The 13,516-nt window shown below is 61.4% G+C and overlaps 5 protein-coding genes across 5 annotated transcripts; 2 read left to right on the top strand and 3 right to left on the bottom strand.

Annotated features, from left to right (window-relative positions):
- Positions 1 to 737: 737 nt before the first annotated feature.
- On the bottom strand, positions 738 to 2,471 carry SPBR_00446 (K+ channel tetramerization domain containing protein; the record flags this gene model as incomplete). The annotated part of the gene is made up of 1 exon (XM_040758765.1): positions 738 to 2,471. The coding sequence occupies one exon, from the start codon at positions 2,469 to 2,471 to the stop codon at positions 738 to 740; it is 1,734 nt and encodes a 577-aa protein (XP_040618757.1).
- Positions 2,472 to 3,252: 781 nt separating this feature from the next.
- On the bottom strand, positions 3,253 to 4,970 carry SPBR_00457 (uncharacterized protein; the record flags this gene model as incomplete). The annotated part of the gene is made up of 2 exons (XM_040758776.1): positions 3,253 to 4,868; positions 4,946 to 4,970. The coding sequence occupies 2 exons, from the start codon at positions 4,968 to 4,970 to the stop codon at positions 3,253 to 3,255; spliced, it is 1,641 nt and encodes a 546-aa protein (XP_040618756.1).
- Positions 4,971 to 5,602: 632 nt separating this feature from the next.
- Positions 5,603 to 7,972, top strand: SPBR_00254 (uncharacterized protein; the record flags this gene model as incomplete). The annotated part of the gene is made up of 3 exons (XM_040758573.1): positions 5,603 to 5,834; positions 5,894 to 7,756; positions 7,815 to 7,972. The coding sequence occupies 3 exons, from the start codon at positions 5,603 to 5,605 to the stop codon at positions 7,970 to 7,972; spliced, it is 2,253 nt and encodes a 750-aa protein (XP_040618755.1).
- Positions 7,973 to 8,386: 414 nt separating this feature from the next.
- SPBR_00111 (uncharacterized protein) lies at positions 8,387 to 11,769 on the top strand (the record flags this gene model as incomplete). Its single annotated transcript, XM_040758431.1, has 5 exons — positions 8,387 to 8,398; positions 8,467 to 8,718; positions 8,781 to 8,900; positions 8,957 to 10,240; positions 10,297 to 11,769. The coding sequence occupies 5 exons, from the start codon at positions 8,387 to 8,389 to the stop codon at positions 11,767 to 11,769; spliced, it is 3,141 nt and encodes a 1,046-aa protein (XP_040618754.1).
- Positions 11,770 to 11,941: 172 nt separating this feature from the next.
- SPBR_09035 (uncharacterized protein) lies at positions 11,942 to 13,415 on the bottom strand (the record flags this gene model as incomplete). Its single annotated transcript, XM_040767161.1, has 2 exons — positions 11,942 to 12,316; positions 12,378 to 13,415. The coding sequence occupies 2 exons, from the start codon at positions 13,413 to 13,415 to the stop codon at positions 11,942 to 11,944; spliced, it is 1,413 nt and encodes a 470-aa protein (XP_040618753.1).
- Positions 13,416 to 13,516: the final 101 nt, after the last annotated feature.

The raw sequence follows: 13,516 nt of genomic DNA, 5'->3' as shown, positions 1-13,516 counted from the left end.
GGGAAACGAGTCGGCCATGCCGCATTGGTGTTTTGGTTGGCGGAATGGCCATCGCTAACGGAAAAAGACTGCAACCATGCGGCCCGTGTCTGGTAGAGTGTTAGTGAAGCTCTCTTTTCCTAAGGTAGTAGTCGAGTGTGGGACGAACGATGCGGAACGATAACGAGGTCCCACTTTTGCTGTTAACGCGAGGCTTCATGCAACAAACCGACCGCCGGGAATTACGGGTGATGCCAGGGGTGGTTGTAGGGGCACCAGTGAGATACGGCGAGCGTCTAAAACCCCGCGTGAGTTGTGGTGCGGTCACAGTCGTCGAGGTGAACTACTGGGCCGACCGGACTTTTGGCGCTGGAAGATAAAGTCCGGTCTTTGTTTGCAATACTCGGTAGCTATCCGTTGGTGTTAAGCAACTCAGGCAACAGCGTTGTCTTTCTGAAAGCTTGGCACGCAGCTCTGTCGTTTCGTCCCCGAGATAGGCTGACCTTTGAATAGACGTCGACAACAATACAACGGAGGAGATAGAGGCCTGCATGAGACAGACCACCAGAAGCGTGCAGTATTGCGTCCAACCCGGACATGCCCAACATACGACAGGATAATGAAAAGTAAATTCAAGGACCAGGGAGCCAAAAATGAGAGCCAAAACCAGATATCCAACAGTAGGGCAAGGCACTGTACATGCTAGTAAAAGAGCAGAAAAAATCACGTAAAGACGACCCGGACGCCATGACCATCCATCACCCGCCCAAGAAGCCTCGCTCCTGGTTGCGCGCCAGCTCCGAACTTATGGCATCCAGCTTGACGCCCACCAGGACGCACTCCACCGCACTCTTGCCGTTCTTGACGCTTTGGATCCGCAACCGCCACAAGCCCGTCTTGATCGTCCACGCCGCGTTTGCACCGCCGCTGAGCGCGGCATAGTCGACACGCCGCCGTTTGCGCGAAGGGCCGGGTTCGCCGCCGCCGCTTGGAGACAGGATGGCATCCGCAGCGTCCGTGTCGTCCGCCACCGTCTCCGGCAGCGCAAACGGCCGGCCGTCGAGCGTAATGGCCGTCTCGGGCTCGAGCACGACGCGCACCAGGTCGTCGCTCAGCGGCGTGTTCCCCGGCGAGGGCGGCTGGCTGCGGGCCCCGCCCTGGCGCATCAGCAGGCCGAGCGGCTGCGTGGTGGGCGGGAGGTTGAGCTTTGTGGCGACAACCTCAAACAGGCGCGCGATGCGAATCTTGGTGTCGCGGAAGAACTCGGCCCGGGTGCCACGGCGGCCGCCACCGCCGGGCGCAGGCGATGCGGCTGCGGGTGACGACGCCGGCGGGAAGAAGTGCAGTTTGGTGTTTTCGCCGCCAATCTCGAGCACGAGCTCGGCCGGCTTGTCGTCCACAAACGGCCGCGCATAGTTGACCCAGCCGGCCAGGGGGTCCCCGCGCGTCGGCTCGTTGGCGACGGAGACGCCCGACTTGAGCACGTCCTCGACGCGCAGCGCCATCTCGTAGCGCAGCCGCGCCTGGTTGTAGGTGAGCGCGTGCGGGATCAGCTTCTGCTCGAGGCCCTTGAAATTAAAGTAGCGGCAGTCGCGCAGCAGCGTCTGCCGGTGCGTCTCGTCGCGGATGTGCACGGGGTAGCCGCGCAGCAGGTGCAGCAGCTCCTCAAAGGTGTCGGCCGACCGCCCGGGGACAGCCGGGGGCAGGATCGACGGGGGCCGGATCAGACCCTCCCGGTCGAGGCCGGGGAACAGGTCGTCCGGGCTGCTGAAGAAGATGGCGAACCCGAGGGAGAAGTAGTTGGGCAGGTTGCCCGGGTCCTGGAACAGGTCGCGGGGGATCTGGAACTCGCGGTGGCCAATGGACATGAAGATGGACTCGTCGTACAGCTGCGAGATGAGCCGCGGCAGCGAGTAGAACTGCGCGTCCGCAAACAGCCGCACAAAGTGCGTGCCGTCGCGCGGCTGCACGTGGTAGCCCTGCAGGTGCAGCGAGATGTCGCGGAACGTCGCCGGGTCGCGGTCAATGTAGAGCGTGCGGATCGCCGTCCCAATGTCCTCCACGCCGTGCGCCTCGGCCGTCTTGATCTGGCAATCAAAGTACTGCGAGAAGTACGACGGCGCATCCGACGACAGCGACGCGCCCGACAGCTTGAACAACTCGCAGCCGATCTGGATGGGGAACACGCGCTCGTGCGGCAGAATGTTGGGAATCCGCGCCGCCATCTGCATGGATGACTCGCTCAGCCGCGGGGCCGTGACCGGCCGCCCAGAGGGCACTGCTGTCGGTGCGGCGCCGCCGTTTGTAGGAGCGAAGTTGGTGAGCTGGGCCGTCACGGGGTGGCCGCCGTTGCTGCTGTTGCCGTTGTTCATGTTAGGGGTGGTGCCGTTGTTCGTTGGCAGGCCAGGCGTGGCCACGGACCCTGGCGTGGGGTGGCCGGTCGAGACGGACCCGGCCCGAGGCGTCTGGTGCTCGCTGCTGAGGGACGACATGGCGCGGAGAAGGAGCCGACTGAAGAGACGACTGGAGATTCGGGGTTGGGAGATGAGTCGTGGCGATAGACAGTTGACTGGACGAAGAGGCGCCCGAAGAAGCTCGTCGTCCGGGTTGAGGTCTAAGTACGCCGAGGGGCGGATCTGCGAGCGGCTGGATGGCGTTCGTGTAATACAAGCATGGCCTGGAAGGGCGCATGCGCACGCGGACGGCGTCGAGTGCGCACACCGAGAAAGTCGCGCAGTATTACTTTGTACGTGATGTCGTTTCAGCCGCGCGAACTCGAATATTCTTGCATCCTTCCTTCCGTGCCTCGTCTCACGTCCCGTCGATAGAAAACGGAAGGCGGTTGGATGAGGCGCGGGAGTGAGGCGCGATGAGGAAGGTGCTAGGTGCAACCGACGCTAGTACAATTTAGGAATAGCGCATATGTTATACGGCAGAAGGAACAACCGTGTAAATTGAAGCATCGGAAGGCGGAGTGTTTACAGCACGATGAGCATTCCGTGAGAACCAATCTATTAAACGAGGTCGTACACTGTGCTAATACGCAAGGAAAACGCCGAGAAAGGGCAAAAGAGACGATGAAATCATCTAGAAACACAACCCGCTATCCTCCCAAATAAGCCAACCGTTCGCAGAAATAAGCAGAGCAATAACCAGTGGGGAAGAAGTACAGCAAACCAGGGTAAAAGTAAAACATACAAACATAAAAGAATGCAAAAGACAGATCGGAAAACAAGGTATCGTTGGATCGTCGGGTCGTCGCCATCGTCTTCATCACTTCTCCTCATCAGCCTTCACGGCAGCCTCGCCGTTGACTGCGTCGTCCGTGACGGCAGTCTTGATGGTCGCGACAGACGCAATGAGATCAGTCGATGCCTCTTCCGCCTCCGTCTCGCGCGGACTGGCTAGCGGACTGGCTAGCGGACTGGCCAGCGGACTCGTCAGGCTGCCACCAATGCTACCGGTGATGCTCTCGGACCGCCCGTGGCCAAGGAACCCGCTGCGTCCACTACGACCACTGCGGATGCTGGCCCCGTCGCCGGCCACGCCGCCGCCACCGCCGCCGCCCAGACTCTGCCGTGCATAAAAGCTATTGCGGTCGCCACCGCCTAGCATGCCTGTCCCCGTGGCGCTGTAGATGCTCGTGCGCTCGGCGGCGGCCGCCACCGCGGCGGGGCTCGCCAGGCCGGCGCTGGCGACGCTCATGCGGCTGTTGGTCGCGTGCAGCGCCACGGGCCCGCCGGGTGCGGGGACTTGTGCGTTGGCATTGCTGCTGGCCGACGTGCTGGGCATCAGCGCCGACGTCGACGACGGGCCCTCCATGTTGGCCGACAGCACCGACAGCGGCAGACTCTCGCGGCTGCCGCCAAACAGCGACGACGGCGCCAGCGCGCGCACAGACGCGTCGGTGTCAATGGACCGCCGGCGGCGGCGCTTGCTGGACGACGCCAGCGTCAAGATGGACGCGTTGTCGGTCAGCAGGTTGTTGGCGGTCGCGGTCGAGTAGGTGGCCGGGTGGCCGGGGCCGGCGTTGTGGGGGAGGGGCGTGAGGTGCGACGGGATGGCCGACGCGGGGGTGCTGGGGAACGGCTGGTGGAACTGGATGGTCTGCGTGCCGTTGCTCTGCTGTGACGCGGTGTGGTGGTGGTGGCTGTGGCCGTGGCTAGACGGAGGCCCGAGGTGGTTGCTAAACGTCATGCCGACGCTGGCGGTGCCGTTGCTCGCGGCACCTCCGCCGCCGCCGCCACCAACACCATTTGCCTGGCCCATAGCAGCCGCGGGAGCCAGCGATTGTATTGTTGTCAATGTCGTCGTCAGCGAGCGTACCGACGGCGCCGGCGACGAGAATGTGCTGTCGCCGCCGCGCCGCGACCCGGGCCCGTTAATCGTCCGACTCGTGCCTGTAATCGACGACGCCGCCCCGGCACTGGGTGCCAGCACCGACCGCGGCGTGCCGTGGTCGGTCGATACGGTCGGCGCCACCGACAGCGCGCCTGCCGTGGGTGGTGCCCGGCCGTCGTCGCTGGCCGACTCGATCAGGCTGCTGCGGCGGCTGCGCCCAATGGACATGGAGCTGGGCGTCGCGCCGCTGTGGCCCGCAAACGAGGGTTGGCTGCGGTGCGGCCCGCTGTAGTACTGCTCGCTGCCGTCGTCATTCCCGTCCTCGCCGTCGCTGGCGAAGCGATTGGGGTTGTCGATGACGCCGAGGCGGCCAGACAGCGGGTAGGGATTGTTGTTCTTGGACGGGCGCTTCTTGGTGGCTGCCGACGACTTGCCGAGGTGCCGCGCGGCACCCGAGGCGGACGAGGACGAGGACGCGCCGCCCTTGAAGTGTGCGAGCTTCTTGACCCAGGTAGTAAATGGCCGCCGACGAGCCGTGCGGCTGTGTTCTGTTTGCGTCTAGTCAGTATCAAGACAGCTCCGTGAGAGACAGTTGCTCCAGGGTGAAGAGCCGTCTAGGGCCTACCCTGTGAGGTTTCTGTCACCGCCATCCGTCTGGCGCGATGGAGTGTCGCGGAAAGAGACTGGAGGCTGTCTTCGACCGTCGTAATGTCGCGATGCCGTGTTGTGATGTCGCGATAGTCGTCGATAAGATCAATCAGTCTAGGGTCCTCGAGATCGCTCTATAGCGTGAAATGGATAAAGGACAGATGCAAACGTTGGCTGGTCGGTCTAGCGGCGGATCTGGGCTGTCGTCGCGTCTCGGAGTCGTGGAGAAACGGGCCAAGCAGGGCGTGAGAGAATGCGTGCCGACGGATGCAGATGCAGAATGCAGGATGCACTCAGGAATGCAACTGTGACGCTGCCGCCGGAGAAATGCCTGGTTCAGCCTAAACTAGTGTTCACAGGGACCGCCGGACAGGCGAATGGGGGTGCTGAGAGCTAACTGTCCCTGTGTGGGTTTCAGGGGTTAGGGGCGACGACGTCAGTGGTCTATTAGCGCCACCTTGGCCTCGGGGCCCAGGCGCGTCGATGAGCTCCGTTCGGGCCCGCACGTGACGCAGTTTTGGTGTACGTCGTGGCGATGTCGACAACTCGCAAACGTTGCTACATAACCCCATGCCGGCAACGGTTACCCTGTGAAACGACCTCTTCTCCTCTTACGGCAATGTAAACACACGACATGTCGATCCAGCGGCTGCCAGGAGCTGTGGCGGCACAGATCAAGTCGTCGGCCACCGTTGCGTCGCTGAATGCCACAGTGTTGGGACTCCTCCGCAATGCCCTCGATGCAGGTGCCGTTCGGGTGACCGTGTCGGTGGACTATGGCCGCGGAAGCTGTGTTGTCGAGGATGATGGCGCGGGTATACCGCCAGACGAGTTTCGCGTCGACGGCGGCCTTGGCAAGCTCTATTGTTAGTCGGTGCGCGAACCTTTTTTTTTTTGTTTACTTTGGCAGCTACTGACTGGCCAGATACATCCAAGTATCCACCGTTAAAAGGCACACACGGCCGATATGGGACCTTCTTGGCATCCGTTGCGGACCTCTCGCTGCTGACGATCGTTTCACGGAGCCGTGGCTGCAGCTCGGAGAGCACATTGACCATCCACAATGGCAAACTGCTGCGTCGGCATATAACCGATGTGTCAAGCCAGACTGTTTTTGCGTCGCCACATGGGACCCGGGTCACAGTCCGCGATCTGTTTGGATGCTTGCCGGTGCGTGCCCGCTTGCGACCGCTTCCTGACTCCGCTGCGTGGAACCGGGACTGGGACGAACTGATTCGGTCCGTGGCGGCCCTTCTTTTGGCATGGCCGGGGAGCATATCTGCTACAATTCACGACGAGGCCAGCGACGCAAGACGGACTCTACGAGGCGTCCAAGAAAACGAACCTGCTGTTCGAACGGCCCACCTGCTGGCACAAGCCGGCCTTTGTGAGAGAACGGACCCCGAGTCGTGGGTCAGCGTCGGAGCTTCTGTCTCTGGCGTGCGTGTCTCGGGTACCGTTTGTCTGGATCCGACTGCTTCGAAGCGTGCCCAGTTTCTTCGCATCGGCGTGACACCGCTGTCTGCGGCACACCCAGCCGACCGACTGTACAGCGAAATCAACAAGATCTTTGCCGATTCGGATTTTGGTGCGACAGACCTGACGAAATCCGACGAACGAACGACACGCGGCCCTATGGATAGATTTGTGCGTGAGCAGCGGCCTCGAAAGACCGTCGACCGGTGGCCCATGTTCAGTCTTGGCATCGACCTGGATGGGGATACGACCGCGGATGACGTGCTGGACGACCAGCGACACGATTTGGCAGTTATTGCCAGCTTGCTGCGAACGGTCACTGTCGAATTTTTGAAGACACACGGGTTCTATGAAGACCCTGCGACATGTTATCAATCTGGCAGCACTGGTGGAAGCCCGTCTCGGAGTAGACGAGGCACCCCGGGCTCAGCGACAAAGACACAGAAGGCCGCCGAGGCGCGTGGGAGAAGAGTCCCACCGCTTCCCCCAAAACGAAGCAGAGATGCGCAGTCATTGTTTTCATCTTGGCCGCAAACAAAGTCTGCAAGATCTTCAAATACGAAGTTAACACAGCCACATGTTGTCGCCCATCCTGGATGGGAAACACGTGGCGGAAACGCCGAAGAACAGAGCATGTTCTTTGCTAAGCCTGATTCGCTCCACGAAGAAGACGAACACGCCGACGAGGCTTGCTGTGATATCTCTAAAAACATGAAAGAATGGGACGAGAGCACATTGACCAGCGACGACCTCAAGATCTCGCGGGCCCGTTTGGAGGCGGCCACCATTATTGGCCAGGTCGACCAAAAGTTTATTCTCATACGAGCGCCGCCGGAGACGGACGATTCTGGGCCTCTGCTCATCCTTGTTGACCAGCATGCGGCAGACGAGCGATGTCGCGTCGAAGCCCTTTTACAGGACTACTTTGAAGAGCGCCGACAGGAAGGTGCCATTGCGACGGTCCTGTCACGCCCCATGCAGTTTGAACTCTCGACCGACGAACTCTCCCTCTTGGAACGGTCTAGGGCCTATTTTCGGCACTGGGGTGTGGCATATGATATGCTGCCGCCGAACGAGACACGCGAGGCAGACACAACGGTTCTACGAGTGACGGCTCTGCCTTCATCCATCGTTGACCGCTGCACACAAGATCCTCGCCTGGTCATTGATCTCATCCGCAAAGAGATATGGGAGCGCAAAGAGGCAGACCTGGACTGGAGACCGGCATCGGACAGCAACACACACTGGACCGCCCGATTTCACAGGTGCCCACGAGGCATCCTGGACCTCATCAATTCGAGGGCATGCCGAAGTAAGTGCCTCTGCTTCCCTGCACCGAATTCAAGTAAGCTGTTTGTCTAACGTCTTAGGTGCTATTAAATTCAACGACGCCCTGACTCGCGACGAGTGTGTCGACTTGGCAGATAGGCTTCTTCGCTGCTCGTTTCCATTCCAATGTGCACACGGCCGGCCTTCCATGGTCCCACTGTTGAATCTTGGCCTCGACGAGAGCTCAAACTTGTACTGAGAGCTGACCGAGGCTGAAAATAGCAAGCCGTAGAGGCTGCAACAAACGACGACATAACGATATATACCCACATATAACTAGACAGTTTGAATATTAAAGAACATACAATTCAATTCCCGGATACAATGGGGGGCATTTATTGGCATAAAAGAGACTGCATATTGTTCATATGAGTTCTTTTCGTAATAACAGCAACTGAGTTGAGAAGTTGGTGTTCCTTGATGACTAAGCATCGCTTTGGACAGGCGGCCCTGTGTGCTGGGTGGGTCTGCTAACGTCACTATCAGCACCCAAGAGCTAAGCTCCCAACGACAAGGCAACCATAGCCGCCAATTCCAAACGACTTACCGATGACCTCCACAACCACAGCGACAAACAGACACCGAATCGGCATCGCTACAAGAGAATGTGACCATGGCCAACTCGGTACGTTGCGAGCGCATGCCGAGCCCTTGCACAATCCCACAAATGATGGCACGCTAACCCGCACGCAGTGGAAGTCGTTTGACTTCTTCGATGTCAGCCAGGCGAGGCCCGGCGACGACGAGGCGCGCAGCTTCTTCGAGGGCAACGAGATTGCCAGCGTGTGTTCCGGATCCGACAGCTTGTTCCTCGGCAGCTTCGATGGCTACGTGCGCATTGTCGGCCCGAGCTGGAAGATTGTGCGCAGCTTCCTGGCGCACGACGCCGGCAGCATCACCCACATGCGACAAGTCGAGGGCACGAGCTTGCTGGTGACTGTAGCGGTGCGTCGACGAGATGGGGCGTGCTATGGGACGAGTGGGACGGGCGGCTAACTCGTTTGCAGGAAGACCTGAGCGTTGAGCCGGTGCTCAAGGTGTGGGCGCTGGACAAGCCAACCAAGAAGACAGGACTGCCGACATGTCTGAGCACCATCCAGATCAACAACGGCAAGAAGCAGTTTCCGGTGCGTACGCAACCTTCATAGACTGCATGATACAGCCACTAACCGCCGTCGGACAGATCTCTGCCTTCACCGCCACCCCCGACGTCTCGCAGCTGGCCGTCGGGTTTGCCAACGGCTCTGTGACGCTCATCCGTGGCGACCTCGTCAACGACACCGGCACGCGCCAGCGCATCATCCACGAATCCGAAGAGCCCATTACGGGCGTCGAGCTCGACGTCGACGAGAAGCTCACCACCACTCTCTTTATCGCCACGACCGGCCGCATCCTCAAACTGCCCATCCTCGCCAGGGGCAAGGCCCAGCCGCCCAAGACCGTCGAGGACACGGGCTGTGCGGTCGGGTGCATGACCATCGACCGGCGGACCAACGACATTGTCGTCGCGCGTGACGATGCCATCTACTACTACACAATCGACGGGCGGGGCCCGCCACGGGCGTACGACGCGCCCAAGAGCATGATCTCGGTGTACGACGACTACGTGGCGCTGGTGTCGCCGGCGTCGGCCTTGGGCAGCAGTGGCGGGAGCGGTGGCGGCGACAAGGGGAGCGGGAATACAGGCGGAGCAGGCGTTGGTGGCGGCGGTGGACACGCCCTGCGCAGACGCTTGGGCACCTCGGCAGCGGCGGCGGATGTCCTCTTCAACACGTCGACCTTTGCGCTGCTCGAGACCGACCTCAAAGTGGTCGCGCACTCCGAGACGCTGCTGTCGCCCGTCAAAGCCATCTTCCAGCTCTGGGGCAGCCTGTGCGTGCTGACGCTCGACGGGAAAGTGCGGCTCTACCGTGCAAAGTCGCTGCAGCAGCGCCTCGACATGCTGTACCAGCGCAACCTGTACCACCTGGCCATTGAGCTGGCGCGCAAGTCGGGGCTCGGCGGCGCCGAGCAGAACATTATTTTTCGCAAGTTTGGCGACTATCTGTACCAAAAGGGCAGCTACGACGAGGCCATGGTGCAGTACATCAAGGCCATCGACAGCACCGAGCCGTCGCAGGTGATCCGCAAGTTCCTGGACACGCAGCGCATTCACAACCTGATTGAGTACCTCGAGGAGCTGCACGAGCACCACCGCGCGACGGCCGACCACACGACGCTGCTGCTCAACTGCTATGCCAAGCTCAAGGACATTGACAAGCTGGAGGCGTTTATCAAGTCGCCGGGCGACCTCAAGTTCGACCTGGACACGGCTATCGCCATGTGCCGCCAGGGCGGCTACTACGAGCAGGCCGTCTACCTGGCGAAGCAGCACAGCGAGAACGAGCTCGTCGTCGACATTCTGGTCGAGGACGCCAAGCAGTACGACGACGCCCTCGACTTTATCTGGCACCTCGATGCCGAGACGGTGGGTGCTCCGTTCCTCCGTTTATATTTTTCGTATGGTTTTGCTAACAATGACAGGCATATGCGAGTCTCATGAAGTACGCTCGTGTGCTCATTGAACACTGTCCAAAAGACGCGACACAGCTGTTCATCGACTACTACACAGGCAAGTACAGGCCGAAGCTGGATGTGCCGACATCTGCGGGCGTAGCAGCCGCTGCAGCAGACGCGGGCGGAAGCGGCTTTGCCTACGGCGCGGCCTCGGCCGTCTCCAACCTCGCCGGCCGCATCACGTTGCCGTACATCTCGTCGTCGTCTGCGGCGACGCCAGCAGAGGAAGCAAAAGCAGCCACCGCCACGGATGCTGTGGCAGGACCGTCGTCAACCGACGCCGGCAGCACGCAGGCGAAAGCTGCAGCCATGCTCGTCTACAAGGTGCCGAAGCCACGGACGGCCTTCTCGTCCTTCATCGACCACCCGGACGAGTTTATTGTTTTCCTAGAGTCCTGCCTCAAGGACAAGAAGCCGCTGGCGGACGACGACCGCACCGACTTGTACACCACACTCTTTGAGATGTACCTGCAAAAGTCGTCGGAGAAGAAGGGCGCCCAGCACCGCGAGGCGTGGGAGGCCAAGGCCAAAGCGCTGATCAGCAAGAAAGGCAGTGGGGAGGGTGAAACCGACGGCGGCGGCGACGACGACAGCGACACGCCCGTGCCGATTGAAAAGGCCAACGTGCTGCTCCTGTCACACCTGTCCAACTTCCGCGACGGCACCACCCTCGTCAAGGAGCAGGCCGGCCTGCTGTTTGACATCTTCCGCTCCTACACCGCCGCCAAGGACACGCGCGGCGCCCTCCACGCGCTGCACAAGTACGGGCCCGAAGAGCCCCAGCTGTACACGGCGGCGCTGGCGTACCTGACGTCGAGCACACGCGTCCTGGACGAGGCCGGGCCGGACGAGCTGGCCGCCGTGCTGGAGCGCATCCACAGCGACGGCCTCATGGCGCCGCTGCAGGTGGTCCAGACGCTCAGCCAGAACCCCGTCGCCACCATGGGCATGCTCAAGCCGTACCTCCAGGAAACCATTGGGCGCGAGCGCCGCGAGATCGCCGCCAACCAGCGCCGCATCACGTCGTTCCGCCAGGAGACGGAGCAGCGCCGCGCCGAGCTGGCCGACCTCGAGGCCAAGCCGGCCGTCTTCCAGGCCACGCGCTGCAGCCAGTGTGCGCTGCCGCTGGAGCTGCCCGTGGTGCACTTTTTGTGCAAGCACTCGTTCCACCAGCGGTGCCTCAAGGGCGATGGGCGCGAGAGCAGCAGCAGCAGCACCATGGGTGGTGCCGCCGGCGACTACGGCTCGGGCGCGAGCTTGTCGACCGAGTGCCCGCTGTGTGCGCAGGACAATGCGACGGTGCGGGCCATCCGGCGGCAGCAGGAAGAGTACGCAACGCGGCACGACCTGTTCAAGACGGAGCTGGGCAACAGCGACGACCGGTTCGGCACCGTGGCCGACTGGTTCCAGCGGGGCGTTATGGGGCCGGCGGGGGAGTAGCGCGTAGTGTTGCCAGCATGGCTGTGTCTCTGTATAAATATATATATGTGTGTGTGTGTTGTTTCTTTTGTAATACAATGAATGGCCTGTCTATCCTTTCTATGCTTTTCATGCTTGTGATGCTTGTGATGCTCCGTATCATACAAGTCGCTTCGTACACGACGGCCAGAATCTAATAGCACTGCACGCCAAACAGCTCGTTCAGCCAGCGGCCAGTGGCCGATGCCCTCGCTGTGTCGAGTGGAACAGGACTCGCTTCGGCCAGGACGGCCCGCCAGTCACGAATGCCGTACAGGAGACGGTCTTCGAGGGCGGTGGCCGTCGCCTTCTCGATATCCAAACTACTGCTGACTGCCGCATCGCTGCCAGAGGCATATGGGAGGCCCGTGATAGTCACCTCCTGTAGGCGTCCGTGGCGTGCAGTGAACGCCAGGTCAAAGTGCGGAGGCACATCCAACGGCCGTAGAGGGCGCTCGCGCGGGTCTTCTTCTGTGGCTTGCGTGGAGAACGTAAACTGTGGTGTCTGCCCAAACAGCCAGTCGGCGGTCTAAGAACACTCTGTCAGATATGCACGGTCTCATAGCACAAGGGCAGGCGGTATCTCTTACCATCAACTCGTTGTAGCCGCTGGCCAGCTTTGGGTCAAAAGCAAACCCGCCGCGGCCACCACTCTCATCCGCCGCCATTGCGTCGGCATTGATGACCGTCTTGCTCGCCGCCGGGCCATACATGCGCTCAAACTCGGCAGCCACCGTGGAGCCAAAATGATCGTGCGGATCATGGGCGCCCTCGACGTCCTCACCCACCAGCGTCACATTCCGCACGGGCGACCGCACAGACGCCACACCGCGTGCCTTGAGGTACGGTGCCGCGGGAGGCGCACGCAGCAGGCCCGACACGGCGGCCAAGTCCGCTCCCAGCAAACAGGTGCCGTGATGCAGAGCCCGTCGGTTCGTCAGCTTGTACGCCGACCCGGAGATCTTGTACTCGCCGACGTCGTCCGCACTACCGGACCCCACCACAATGTCGTGCCGCTCGTTGACCCGTGCGCTGGTGACACCGAGCGTCTGCAGGGCGCGTGCAACCATCAGTGCATGCTGGTCGCGGTCGAAGCCGGCCGCCGGAATGTGCACGCTCCAGTTGGCATTGCCGGCGTCGTGGTACACCGCACCGCCACCGGAGCGGCGGCGGACCAGATGCACGTCGTCGAGCGGCGGTGCTTGTGGAACAGCTTGTGGAACACCTGTGGGCCGTGCCCGTGCCGACAGCTGGTTGAGGTTCACCTCGGCCCAGGGGTTCTGGTTGCGGCCGATGACGACGCACGGCGCATTGCGGTACAGCAGCAGCAGGCGGCTCTGCGGGTGCGCACGCTCAAAGAGCCGGTGCTCAATGGCCAGGTTGGCATATGGATTGCGGCCGACCGAGTGCACAACATGCACAACAGGCTGGGTCTGCTGCTCCTCGTCCGGAGGTTGGCTGACGCGGTCGAGCAGTCTGTCGAGCTCGCCGGCGCCGGTGGTCAGCCATCGTGGTGCCGATGGCTTTGCTGCTGCCGCTGGTGTTGCTATGGATATCGGTATTGGCGCACGCAGCCGTGAGCACACCAGCCAGGGCGCATGCGGTGGCCGTGCCAGCAGGGCCGCCATTGGTGATGCGATGCAATACTCGCAAGAGCCAGAGCCCAAGAGAAAGCGGGGATCCACTCTGGTCGTGGTTCCCGAACCGCCGGAGCATGTCCAGGAAGTCA

This window comes from Sporothrix brasiliensis (assembly GCF_000820605.1).
Source record: "Sporothrix brasiliensis 5110 chromosome Unknown Cont19, whole genome shotgun sequence".
Taxonomy (NCBI): Eukaryota; Fungi; Ascomycota; class Sordariomycetes; order Ophiostomatales; family Ophiostomataceae; genus Sporothrix; species Sporothrix brasiliensis.
This window is presented reverse-complemented; position numbering and strand designations above follow the sequence as displayed.